Source organism: Prionailurus viverrinus, chromosome C2 (assembly GCF_022837055.1).
Source record: "Prionailurus viverrinus isolate Anna chromosome C2, UM_Priviv_1.0, whole genome shotgun sequence".
In the NCBI taxonomy this organism is placed as follows: domain Eukaryota; kingdom Metazoa; phylum Chordata; class Mammalia; order Carnivora; family Felidae; genus Prionailurus; species Prionailurus viverrinus.
In genome coordinates this window covers 131295443-131309576 of record NC_062569.1, presented here as the reverse complement: position 1 = coordinate 131309576, position 14134 = coordinate 131295443, and the positions used below count along the sequence as shown (strand labels likewise).

Below are 14134 nucleotides of genomic sequence, written 5' to 3'. Positions count from 1 at the left end.
TTCCAGTCCGTGAACACAGGATACCTTTCCATTTATTTGTGTTTTCTTCCTTTTCTTTCATGAGTGTCTTGTAGTTTTCAGAGGAGAGATCATTCACTTCTTTAGTTAAATTTATTTCTAACTATTTTGTGACATTATAAATAGGATCGATTTCTTTTTCAGAAAATTCATTGCTAGTGTATAGAAATGCTGCTGATTTTTGTCGGTTAATTTTGTATCTTGCAATTTTTACTGAACTTATTGATTACATCTAACAGTTTTTTGCTTGGTTGAATCTTTAGGATTTTCTATGTATAAAATCATTATAAATAGAGAAAGTTTTTACTTCTTCCTTTCTAATTATGACACCTTTTATTTCTTTTTCTTGCCTAATTGCTCTACCTAGGACTAATACCATTTTAATAGGAGTGGTGAGATTGGACATCCTTGCCTTGCTCCTGATCTCAAAGCAAAAACTTTTAACTTTTCACCATTGAGTGTGCTGTTAGCTGTGGGTTTGTCATATAATGGCCTTTACTATGTTGAGATGTTTCTTCTATGCCTATTTTTAATGAGTAGATGTTGAATTTTGTCAAATGCTTTTTCTGCATCCAGTGAGATGGTCATGATAATTTCATTCCATTAATGTGATGTATCACATTGATTGATTTTCTGGTGTTGAACCACCCATGCATCTCTGGGATTAGTCCCATTTGGTCATGGTGAATGATTGTTTTAATATGCTGCCGAATTTGGTTTACTAGTATCTTACTGAAAATTTTTGTATCTATACTCATCATATGTAATTCATCATTGTAGTTTTTTGTTTGTTTGTTTGTCTGGTAGTGACCTTTTTCTGGTTTTGGTATCAGAGTAATGCTGACCTCATAAAATGAGTTTGGCAGTGTTCCCTCATCTTTGACTTTTTGGAAGGGTTTGATAAGGATTGGTGTTAATTTTTCAAATGTTCCGTGAAATTCTGGTCCTGGGCTTTTCTTCATTGGGAGATATTTTAGCACCAGTTTGATCGCCGTACTAGTAATTGGTCTATTCAGATTTTCTATTTTTTTCCTGATTCAGTCTTTGGAAGTTGTATGTTTCTAGGAATATTTACATTTCGTATAGGTTGTCAAGTTTGTTGGGAGTATAGTTGTTCATAGTAACCTCTTATGATCGTTTTCATTTCTGTGGTGTCGGTATTGGTAGTATTTCCTTTTTCAGTTACAGTTTTGTTGACTTGGTTAAAAAATAACTTTCAATTTATAATAGGGGATTCACTGTAATCTTGACTTTTTAAAGAAGCCCCAGAACCCTTATCTGAAATGTTACTTTTTCTTTCTTGTTCTGTGAAATTAAGTGTTGAGTGCTATGTATTACAACTTTTCATAGGCCACTGGTTTGGAAAGCCTAATCTTACACATTTGGATAAAATGTTTGGTGTTACATCCTCCTGATAAATTTTTCTTGGATTTTGTTTCCTTTCAACTTTTAAAACTTTTTTTCAAGGCCTCACTTTAGAGAACACCAAGAATTTTCTGAATTATTTACCTCAGTTTGTATTGTTTTAATAAAAGGTTCAATAATTAGGACTTTGGAATCTTCTTAAAACTTCGATATTTTTCTTCTAGTCCTTAGTGAAACATCTTAATATTTTTCTTAGCCTTTTGTATAAAAAGCATCCCTAAAATAATCTACAGTGGAATTTAGGTAGTGTTATCCAATAGGAGTTATTCTTGAATGTCACAACTAAGTAGACTTTCAGTTAATTTTACATTTTGAGGAACCAGAGCCAAAAATTGAAATGCTTATTAAAGTGGCATTGGAGAAATACGTTTAAATTCAGCAAACTGGTATTACTTGCTAATGCAAAATAAATTAGAAGAGATTTCACAGAAACAATTGGAAGTCATGAAGTGTTCACTAGACATAATTTAACCACCATACAAAGTAACTTCATGGATGTTTAGTCATTGAAATGTGTTTTTAATGGAGAGTTTAATGACAAGTAAGATACTGTATCCTTTCCTTAAAAACAGCTGGAGGAAGACCTTTCTCATTATTTATGTGTTGTCAACCAAAAGTAGTCCCACATATAAGAATTCTATTACATTCATCCTTCATTTATCCAAATAAAATTTTATTTTGCCATTTTCAAAAGTGGTTAAAAATTCAGATTTTCCCTTTGCTTAATAAGCCATTTCCAAATAGAAAGTACAAAACACATTTCAATGAAATTAGTTTAACTTCCTCAAAGATCAGTATAATACCCATTTGGGAATGGTTAATGTGCAAATTATTTACAACTATCTTATTGATTAAAACTCTAAATAAAAAAAGTTAGACTTCAACATAATTTCATATTTTTCAGGTACTTAAAAATGTAGCTTTTAAAAAATACTCTCTGGGGCGCCTGGGTGGCACAGTCGGTGAAGCGTCCGACTTCAGCCAGGTCACGATCTTGCGGTCCGAGAGTTCGAGCCCCGCGTCGGGCTCTGGGCTGATGGCTCAGAGCCTGGAGCCTGTTTCCGATTCTGTGTCTCCGTCTCTCTCTGCCCCTCCCCCGTTCATGCTCTGTCTCTCTCTGTCCCAAAAATAAATAAAAACATTGAGAAAAAAAAATTTTTTTTTAAATAAATAAATAAATAAAAAATACTCTCTGAATTCAAGCATTTTACTAGATATTTAAATAAACTAGTCTGTGTGTTGAAGCTTGAATCTTTCTCCAAATCTGTGCATATGGTCAAGGTTCCATGGAATTCTTTCACAGTTTAGTTTGATTTTGTTTTTTTAAATCTAGCAATTTTTTTTAACTGTAGGCTAGTTAGAGCAGTGAAAAGTCAATTTTATGAAATTTAAAAGGTTTTTATTCTTATAAACAATTTTAAATTAATAAAAAGAAGATTCAGTTTATAATTTTAACATTGTGAAGTAGTTGTACATGAATTTTATTAAATTGCCATGAAATACATTAATCCTTGATATACTCTCAGGCAGCATTCTTTGAAACATGTAATGTTAGTTTTTTAGTTGGTTTTTTTTTAATGTTTTATTTATTTTTTTGACAGAAAGAAATAGCAAGCAGGGAGGGGCAGAGAGAGAGAGGGAGATAGAATCAGCAGGCTCCACGGTGTCAGCGCAGAGCCTATCATGGGACTCGAACCCACAAACCATGAGATTATTACCTGAGCTGAAATCAAGAGTCAGATGCTTAACCCACTGAGCCACCCAGGCACCACAAATCTGGTTTTAGATTTTGAAGCTTTTTTTTTTTTAATATTTCTAAGTAGTAGCAAGGATTATATGACTTTTATTCATTCTTAAAGTTTTAATGAATGTATTTTTAATAGGAAAGAATAGTGTTATGTTGCTATTACTATATATGTCTAATAGAACCTTTTATAAATCAAAGATACATTATTGGAACTTTAGTGATCTTAATTTTCCTATATCTATGTATATTTTTCCATTTTCTGATCTTGAGAATTGATTCATTATTTCCAGTTGTGCCAAATAAAGACTAAATAATAAGCCAAGGGAAAATAATAGAAGTGCCTAGAAGGATGATGCAATAATGAAATAAGTCATCACTGTATCATCTTCAGTTTCCTTATTGCATAGCCCATTAATTCTGTATCATTTCTCATGAATGTTTAAAAAGAAAAGTCTGGAGACACTGTCTTTGTAGTCTTCTTCTTCTGTTTTAAGTTTTTAGGAAACACAATAGAGAATTCAGTATTTTGCCTTCCCATCTATAATGTGAAAGAGAAGAAAGTTGGCATAGGAAGATGCTTCAATTAGATGAATCAGAGGATGGCTGCAAAGAGAATGATAGTTGTACTCTAGACATGAATGATGATGGTGACATTGAGTGCACAGGCAACATCACTGACTGTTGTCTTCAGAAGACAACATCCTAAATAAATTTTCTCAGACTCAAGAATCGATGAGTGAACAATATATATACTTTAACAGTATGGTTCTCATTTTCCCAGGTTTATTGAGATATAATTGACATATAACATTGTGAAGGTTTAAGGTGTACAACATGATGATTTGATACGCACATATATTGCAAAATGATTATCATAGTAAAGTTAGTTAATACATCTGTCACCTCACATTGTTCCCATAGCAGTATATTTCTAAAGACAAAAAGGAAATAGGGTACTTCCGTCTAGTCAGCTATTCAATAAGAAGGACTTCGTCACTCACTATTTCGTGACAAGAACCTCAACTGCCCTGTTTTGCTCAAAGGATGCATGGCAGTACTCTTTCTTCTCTTATCGTGTTGGCACACCAAAATTTATTTGAAATGGTTCATAAGTGGACAATTATTGAAGGCTGATATGTAAGAAAAGAGATTAGAAGAAAATAGATGACGTGGAAATGAGATAATCCATTGATGAATCGTTGTAATTGGCGTTAGAAAATCTAAAAATAAAATACATATTTTGCAGTTTATGGAACAAGGAAGATGTCTGTCCTCTCTTCAGCATAATTATGAGCTACCGAAGTTTTCCAAAGTAACACATTTTGATTTATACAGGTACAGAGAGCAGACCCAGAAGTGATAACGCCCGCCTCTTAGACATGTATTTGAAATCTGGAATTGATGTTTACAAGATATTTCCAAGTTCATGCATGACAGTTAACAAGCTGTCAGTTGCCCATATGGATATGTTGTCTTTCAAAACCAGGAAGATACGGAATTAAGAATGGGTTGGCTATGTGTAAATTCTTATTTAAAATTATAATGGATTTGTTTTTTATTATTTCTTCGTTCTTACTTTGTTATTTATAAATTGACTTAAATATTAATAAAATGTAACGATTTCAACTGCTTCAGTTATTGAAAGGAAAGAAAAGGAAGTTTTCTGAAGAGATTTGGCTCGCTGGATTCCTTGAAGAGTTTTTAATAGCAGAGTCTGAGTGAATTCAGGCTTTAAGTAGTCTCAGAGTTCCTAATTTCTTCAGCATTTCATTTTTTGCTAGAATGATGGTAGGTGTTGTGGCTGAGTGCCGCCTGAACCAGTGTCATAGGAAATACAATCTTTCATTTACAGAGTCATCTTATTAAAGCAGTTTTCTCTAAGAAGTTCTTTCCTCACCGTTTCATGTAATGGTGCTATTTGTAGAATTTCTTTCCAAAGAAATTAATGAAAAACAACCACATTGACTTAGAATTTTCTGGAAGAAGTCAATTATCTTCCCTTCAAATCTATTCCAAATTCATTTCCTGCCCATTTTTCAACAGGATACTGTGATAGCCTATTGTATACACATAGTTATACTTATACATCTTAGAGTAACCACATTTTCTAAACTAAAAGTAGGTACAAATACCTTAACACATTTTTCTAAATTATGATTTTTATTTTAAAATCTTACAAAATTGTTTCAAATCACATACGATATTTTAATTCATTTATACTCAGTAATAGCAAAGCCACACAAAAAGAGATAGCATGCGTGGGGAGAAAAGTACTTTATATTAGGGACATCCTAGGAACTTGGGAGTTACAGGTTCACCCACAACCTGTGTTCTGCATGTGCTCAGAATGGACCTCACATTAAAATTTCTACATAAAGCAAACGAGTAAAGATTTCAAAACAAACATTAAACCTCGGATACACTTGATGAGCATCTAGAGAATCCATCTCTTCTGTTTTTAATAAGTCATGGTAAAAATTATGGGTGAATAAGTTTGTGATTACACTTAAATGTTTATGAATATGACTAAGACTGTCATAGTTTGCATAGGCCCACAAAATACTTGTATTTGTTAGTGCTTCCATTTCTTTGAAAACAGAAATTCTACAGATCACTTGTGGAATGTGTGATTTTCAAGGATGATGTCAGAAGTGCGTCTCTCTTCAGTCCTCACCTCCACATCCAGCTCATCAGAGGGGTTCATGTCATGTTTGTCTCTTTTCTTGTTTTCTCCTGGACTGCTGCTTTTGTTCCTTCATAAGCTCCCAGGCACGTCAGAGAGCAAATTCTGGCTCCCTTACTATAAAAGAGACTTAGCATTCATATTACTTTGCAGAAAGTGCTCATGAAAATTCAGAAACTTTGTGCTCTTCGGAAGACAGTCCTATAACACCTAAGTGCTTTCTCTAAATGATTTGATCATTTTAACAATGTGGATTAATTTATAGGCTTTCCAGTGGAGATTTCCGATCTAATAGGAACGGCAAAATATATTACTAAAGAAGTGACTGTAATGCATACATATGTATGTGTATTATGTTTATGTACACACACACATATATACAGAAACTTACACATATTTGATTCTTTTGCTTATAGGTATCATAGCATAATTCTAGCTCTGTCCCTTCCTAACTTTTTTATGTATTTATTTATTTTTTAGAGCACTGATATTTGCATTTAATTGGAAGCAAGATGAAGAAGGAGCAGTGCATTCACTAAGGAGTCTGTCTGCTTGCTTCTGTAGACCTACGTATTAAGGAATTCTTCTGCTTCTTCTTGCTTAGGAGTTGATCTGCTCTGTGGTCCTACTGCTTTGGAGTTTGCCTGCTTTTTTTGTCATTGCCAGAAGAAATCCTGGTTGGAGTGAAACAGTGCATCTCTGTCTAATTACCATGGAAGGTGATAAACTGACGCCCACTTATTAAAGTTACATCTCACTCCCCCACAGAAAACCATTCTTCAGTGTGACTAGAAACCAAGCCCTTGTGAACACTTCTATTGAACATGACTCATGGAGAAGAGCTTGGCTCTGATGTGCACCAGGATTCTATTGTTTTAACTTACCTAGAAGGATTACTAATGCATCAGGCAGCAGAGGGATCAGGGACTGCCGTTGACAAAAAGTCTGCTGGGCATAATGAAGACGATCAGAACTTTAACATTTCTGGCAGTGCATTTCCCACCTGTCAAAGTAATGGGCCCGTTCTCAATACACATTCACATCAGGGATCTGGCATGTTGCATCTCAAAAAAGCCAGGCTCTTGCAGTCTTCTGAGGACTGGAACGCAGCGAAGCGGAAGAGGCTGTCTGATTCCATCGTAAATTTAAACGTAAAGAAGGAAGCTTTGCTAGCTGGCATGGTTGACAATGTGCCTAAAGGCAAACAAGATAGCACATTACTGGCCTCTTTGCTTCAGTCATTCAGCTCTAGGCTGCAGACTGTTGCTCTGTCGCAACAAATTAGGCAGAGCCTCAAGGAGCAAGGATATGCCCTCAGTCATGACTCCTTAAAAGTGGAAAAAGATTTAAGGTGCTACGGTGTTGCGTCAAGTCACTTAAAAACTTTGTTGAAGAAAAGTAAAGCTAAAGATCAAAAGCCTGATACCAGTCTTCCTGACGTAACTAAGAACCTCATCAGAGATCGGTTCCCAGAGTCACCGCATCGTGTTGGACAAAGTGGGACAAAGGTCATGAGCGAACCCTTGTCGTGTGCTGCAAGATTGCAGGCGGTTGCAAGCATGGTGGAAAAAAGGGCTAGTCCTGCCACTTCCCCCAAACCTAGTGTTGCTTGCAGCCAGTTAGCATTACTCCTTTCGAGTGAAGCCCATTTGCAGCAGTATTCTCGAGAACATGCTTTAAAAACACAAAACGCCAGTCAGGCGGCGAGTGAGAGACTTGCTGCGATGGCCAGATTGCAGGAAAACGGCCAGAAGGATGTTGGCAGTTTCCAGCTCTCAAAAGGAATGTCAAGCCATCTCAATGGTCAGGCAAGAACATCATCAAGCAAACTAATGGCTAGCAAGAATACCACGTTTCAGAATCCGGTGGGTGTTCCCTCTTCCCCCAAAAATTCAGGCTATAAGAACTCACTGGAAAGAAACAGTATAAAACAAGCTGCTAGTAATAGTTTGCTTTTACATCTTCTTAAAAGCCAGACCATACCAAAGCCAATGAACGGACATAATCATAGTGAGAGAGGAAGCATTTTTGAGGATAGCAGTACACCTACAACCATTGATGAGTACTCAGATAACAATCCTAGTTTTACAGATGATAGCAGTGGCGATGAAAGTTCTTATTCCAACTGTGTTCCCATAGACTTGTCCTGCAAACATCGAATTGAGAAACCAGAACCCGACCAGCCTGTTTCTCTAGATAATTTAACTCAGTCCTTGCTAAACACTTGGGATCCCAAAGTCCCCAGTGTCGATCTCAAAGAAGATCAAGATACCTCAAAGAATTCCAAGCTAAATTCACACCAGAAAGTAACACTTCTTCAATTGCTCCTCGGCCATAAGAATGAAGAAAGCGTCGAAAGAAACAGCAGTCCTCAGGAAGTACACAGTGACGTGACAAAGTTCGGTTCACAGAATTACACAAGGACTTCTGTAATAGAAAGCCCCAGTACAAACAGGACTACCCCAGTGAGCACTCCTCCATTACTGGGATCCTCAAAAGCAGAGTCTCCCATCAACCTTTCCCAACACTCTCTGGTCATCAGATGGAACTCCCCACCATATGCCTGCAGCTCTCAACCTGAAAAGCCAGCAAATACTGCATCTAACCACTTGATGGACCTTACGAAAAGCAAAGAATCGCAAGGAGAGAAACCAGTCCAAAATGAAGGTGCACAAAACTCTGCAACTTTCAGTGCCAGTAAACTGTTACAAAATTTAGCTCAGTGTGGAATGCAGTCTTCCGCAGCAGGAGAAGAGCAGAGACCTAGTAAGCAGCTGCTAAGTGTAAACACAGATAAACCTGTAGGCATGGTTGACAGATTAAATAGTCCTCTGCTCTCAAATAAAACAAATGCGGTTGAAGAAAATAAGGCATTTAGCAGTCCAGCAACAGGTCCCGAATCAGGACTTTCTGGTTCTGAAATAGAAAATCTGCTTGAAAGGCGCACTGTCCTCCAGTTGCTCCTGGGAAACCCCAACAAAGGGAAGAGTGAAAAGAAAGAGAAAATTCCTTTAAGAGATGAAAGCACTCAGGAACACACAGATAGAGCTTTAAATGAACAAATACTGATGGTAAAAATAAAATCTGAGCCTTGCGATGACTTACATATTCATAATACAAATGTGCACTTGAGCCACGACGCCAAGGGTGCCCCGTTCTTAGGTATGGCTCCTCCCGTGCAGAGAAGCACAGCTGCCTTACCAGTGCCCGAGGACTTTAAATCGGAGCCCGTTTCACCTCAGGATTTTTCTTTCTCAAAGAATGGTCTGTTAAGTCGATTGCTAAGACAGAATCAAGAGAGTTACCTGGCAGATGATCTGGACAATAGTCACAGAAATAGTGAACTGACACTTCTAGAATCAAAGAATCTTTGCATGGTTCCTAAGAAAAGGAAGCTGTACACGGAGCCTTTAGAAAATCCGTTTAAAAAGATGAAAAATAACACAGTCGATGCTGCAAACAGTCACAGTGCTTCAGAAGTGTTGTATGGGTCCTTGCTTAACCAGCAAGAGCTGAAATTTAACAAAAGTGATCTTGAATTTAAATATCCTGCCAGCCATGGTTCAGCCAGCGATGGTGAACATAGGAGTTGGGCCAGAGAGAGCAAAAGCTTCAATGTTCTGAAACAGCTGCTTCTCTCAGAAAACTGTGTAAGAGATTTGTCCCAGCACAGGAGTAACTCTGTTGTCGAGAGTAAAAAGAAAGGACACAAAAATACTGTGACCAACAGCAAGCCTGAATTCAGCATTTCTTCTTTAAATGGACTGATGTACAGCTCCCCTCAGCCGAGCAGTTGCATGGATAGCAGGACATTTCCATACCCAGGGGGAGTAAAAACTCCCATGAGCCCTTCTTTTCCCGAGCACATGGGCTGTGCAGGGTCTAGACCAGAATCTGGGCTTTCGAATGGGTGTTCCATGACCAGTGAGAAGGGACCCATTAAGTGGGTTATCACAGATGCAGATAAGAATGAGTATGAAAAAGACTGTCCCAGACTGACCAAAACTAACCCAATACTGTATTACATGCTTCAGAAGGGAGGCAGTTCTGTTACCAGTCGAGAAACACAGGACAAGGACATTTGGAGGGAGCCCTCATCTGCTGAAAGCGTCTCACAGGTTACAATCAAAGAAGAGTTACTTCCTGCTGCAGAAACTAAAGCTTCTTTCTTTAATCTCAGAAGCCCTTACAATAGCCATATGGGAAGTAATGCCTCTCGCCCACACAGCGCAAATGGAGAAGTTTATGGACTTCTGGGAAACGTGCTAACAATAAAAAAAGAATCAGAATAAAATGTACCTGCCATCCAGCTTTGGATCTTTTTAAAACTAATTAGTATGAACTTGAGATCTGTATAAATAAGAGCATGATTTGAGAAAAGCATGGTATAATTGAAACTTTTTTCATTTTGAAAAGTATTGGTTACTGGTGATGTTTAAATATGCATACTACTTTTTGCTTTACGTTAGATGTCATGAGGAAACTACTGAACTAGCAATTGGTTGTTTAACACTCTGTATGCATCAGACAACAACTGTGAGTAGCCTATGAATGAAATTCTTTTATAATCACAAATAATAGGCATAAATGAAAATGTAAATCTCCATCCATAGTGGATTAATGCATTTTACTGCCTTTATTAGGGTACTTTATTTTGCTTTGCAGAAGTCAGTCTACATAACACATGTGTTTTTAAGTCCAAATTGTTAAATAACTCTTTAAATGTTAATTATTGAATAAAAAAACCTAATTCACTTCTCATTATCCGATTCAAAAATAAAATAGAAAAAATATGCTTACATTTTTCACTTTTGCTAAAAAAAAAAATTATTTTTAACTCTTGGAAGGGGTTTTGTGGTTCCCAATGTGTCTACCCCACCCCAGTCCTTTTCAATACCTAATTCTTTAAACCTTGTACTACTTAGTAAAAATTGATTACAACTGATGGAAGTTTGATAGATCCTTAAAAACAAAAAAAAAGGCAGATTTCCATTTTTGTATTTTAACTACTTTACTAAATTAATATTCCTCCTTTTACAGAATTAGGAAGTTAACATTTATCTTCAGGTGGTTTCCTGAATAGTTGAATATTTAAGAAGTTGTTTTTAACAGAAGCAAAATGGCTTTTCTTTGGACAATTTTCACCATCTCTTGTAAAACTTACTTCTCACCATTTCTGTGGTACCTGTGAGTCTTATGACCAGGGTTTCTTAAAAGCTGGACTCAGACCACCTGCATTCGAATCATCTGGAGCACTTGTTTTAAAATGCAGATTCCTAGACGGCATCTCAGATCTACAGAACAGCAATCTGTGCTAAGTGGACCTGGGAATCTCCCATCTGCATCTTAACACACTCCCCAGATGTTTCTTCTGCATGTTGAAGTTTGAGAACCATTGCTTATGACTTTTCTCAGAACACAGGATTGTAAAAAAAACAAAAAACCAAAAAAAAAAAAAACAAAACCCTATTTGATGCCTATATTTTCCCCAGTACAGTTATACATCAACCCAAAATTTGCAATATTGTAGTTCATATATAACCGCTATGTCTTTGGAAATCGGGTTCAGAATACTTTTTATGACAAAAAAAAATTGGGTGGAGGGGACAACTTTCATATCTGGCTCAACATCTCAGGAAAATCTGTGATTATTTATGTGTTCTAATGAGTAACATCTACTTAATTAGCCTTAGGGATGGAATAACAGGGCCACTTACCAAACTCAGGTGATTCCAGGATGGTTTGGACACTTCTCCTGAATACATCCTTAATTTCTATTAAAATCATTGTCCTAAGAACATTGCTGACAAAGGTGAAAATACTTACTTCAAACCCACGAATGGCACTAAACTCAGATTGACTAACAGAAAAGTAGAAAAGGCATGGCGTGACAGGAGTTGTACACAACCACTCCATTGGATCTATTATTTTAAAATAGTAATTAAAAGTAAACACGGGTGTTATCTTGGAAGAACTTACTATTGAGCCACATGGGGTTTTGATCTTGAAACGAATCCATACGTTTAAGTGCAGTTTTTACAGTCCACCATTCATTCACCAGATATTTTTGTTTTTAAAAGTGAACCAGGTTTGCAACTGACCTATCAAAAAATCGTTACATAATCAACTATTAATTAGAAGGATATCTATTTGAAGTTGTTCTACTTGAAGTTGTTTCTAAGATTTTTATATTAAAAATGGGCGTTATTTCCTAATATGATCCAAAACCCTAAGTGATTATTTTTTCTCAAAATGATTTGTAAATAGTTACTGGATATATTATAAAACAGTAGTCAAGAGTGAATATTATGCTACATCATGGAGAGATGAAGGCATATGCTTATTCTGAAATGGAAATTCCACTGGCCAGTGAATATATTCTACTCCATCCCATATTTACTCTGTGACAATCTTGTGACAATATAAATGAGCTTTTAAGCAAGTCATTTTTTTCCTGCCATTATGAAAAGTCTGGAGCCTTAGAGGTAGGTTAGAAAAATTGTTGGTATTCCCTTTTGATTAGGGGAAAAGAGGCTTTTACAAAGGAGTGAAATTTAGGTCAAGGAAAAGGACATCAAGGGCCAGCATTGCTACATTTTTGTTTGTTTCTTTGGTTGGTTGGTTTTGTTATCATTATTAACAATTAAAGGGATGAGGGTATATAATACGTAGATAAACATGACCACAAGAATGATGTTCTGATGTACTGGAGAATGTCCCCAATTTGAGTTTAGGGTGATTTTAAAGAAGAGTGGTGAGAAAGGGCATACATCCATATCCACTTTGTTTATGCATATGTAGATACAAGGATGCACATACACACGTTTTCAAGGACTATTTTAGATATCTAGACAATTTCTTCTTGATGAGGTCATTTGTGAAAGGGTACTACAGCTCTCATTGGCATCAGTAAGGTAGCATTACCTGTTTATTCTCTGGTACATCTTACAGAAGAGTAAACTGGTGAGAATATATATTTTATATATATATATATATATATATATATATATATATAATATGTATATATATATATATTGACTTGTTACATGAAGATGTTAAAATCAGTTTTTAAAGGTGATGTAAATAGTGATTTCCTTAATGAAAAATACATATTTTGTATTGTTCTAATGCAACAGAAAAGCCTTTTAATCTCTTTGGTTTCTGTATATTCCATGTATAAGTGTAAATATAATCAGACAGGCTTAAAAATTGTGCATGTGTGTATACAGTTGCAAGTCTGGACAAATGTATAGAATAAACCCTTTATTTAAGTTGTGATTACCTGCTGCATGAAAAGTGCATGGGGGACCCTGTGCGTCTGTGCATTTGGCAAAATGTCTTAACAAGTCAGATCAGATGTCCGTCCCAACAGGACAGTATTCCATTTCCGGACATGACTTCTGTGGTTTAAGCTTTGTGAAAGAATGTGCTTTGAATCCAAGGGTCTTAAAACTTTTTAAAATCAAGTCAACCACTTTTCAACATAAAGAGTTCAGACAACTACTTTCATGAATTTTTTAATCCCATTGAAAATGTAACATTATACCAAGAGTGTTCCAGTATACTGGAATACAGGCACATTACCATTCATGATATGAATTCTGGGGTTTACACAACCAATTTTGATGCAATCTGCTTAGTAATATAATTTGTCATTTTTATTAGAAATTTAATTTCTTCATGTGATGTCATGAAACTGTACATACTGCAGTGTGAATTTTTTGTTTTGTTTTTTAATCTTTTAGTGTTTACTTCCTGCAGTGAATTTGAATAAATGAGAAAAAATGCATTGTCTTTGGTTTGAAATGACTGTTATTTTGTGGGCTTTCTCTGGTTTTTAGGTTTTCCATAAATATAAAAGTCTCTGGTTATGAAAATAGCAAGTCTTCAAGGATGCTTTGCCCTTCTTAGAAAAATTAAGGCGGTGTGGGGGAGGGGTGCGGCGAAGAAGAAGGTGGCCAGCAACTTAGTGTATCTAGAAGCAGAACAATTAAAGCATCTCTCAAAAAGATAGTCAGCCTACCTGTCCTCAATTCTGTTATTTGGTGTATAACTGAATGATCACTGTAGATTTTAAAAGGGAGAACGAATTTGTACAATGTTAAAAAATAAAGACTTGATGAATATTTGTTTTAAATTAAGATTTTATTAGAAGGTTTTTATCCAGTTTTCAATGAGTGTTATGTTTATTTTAAAATTAAAATGGTCTTCCATCACATTCCAAAAATGAATGTATATGTGTGTACACATGCATCTATCTA

General features: G+C 35.9%; 1 protein-coding gene across 6 annotated transcripts in view; it reads left to right on the top strand.

Moving 5' to 3' along the window:
* Positions 1-13667, top strand: part of NRIP1 (nuclear receptor interacting protein 1) — a 100634-nt gene extending 86967 nt beyond the window's left edge. For 5 of the 6 annotated variants that reach the window (XM_047875284.1, XM_047875285.1, XM_047875283.1 and 2 more), the window contains one exon: positions 6354-13667. In XM_047875284.1, the coding sequence (XP_047731240.1) occupies positions 6698-10165 (3468 nt within the window). In that variant the 5' untranslated portion in view covers positions 6354-6697 and the 3' untranslated portion in view covers positions 10166-13667. The remainder of the gene's footprint in view (positions 1-6353) is intronic. The other variant, XM_047875286.1, reaches the window with a different exon arrangement.
* Positions 13668-14134: the final 467 nt, after the last annotated feature.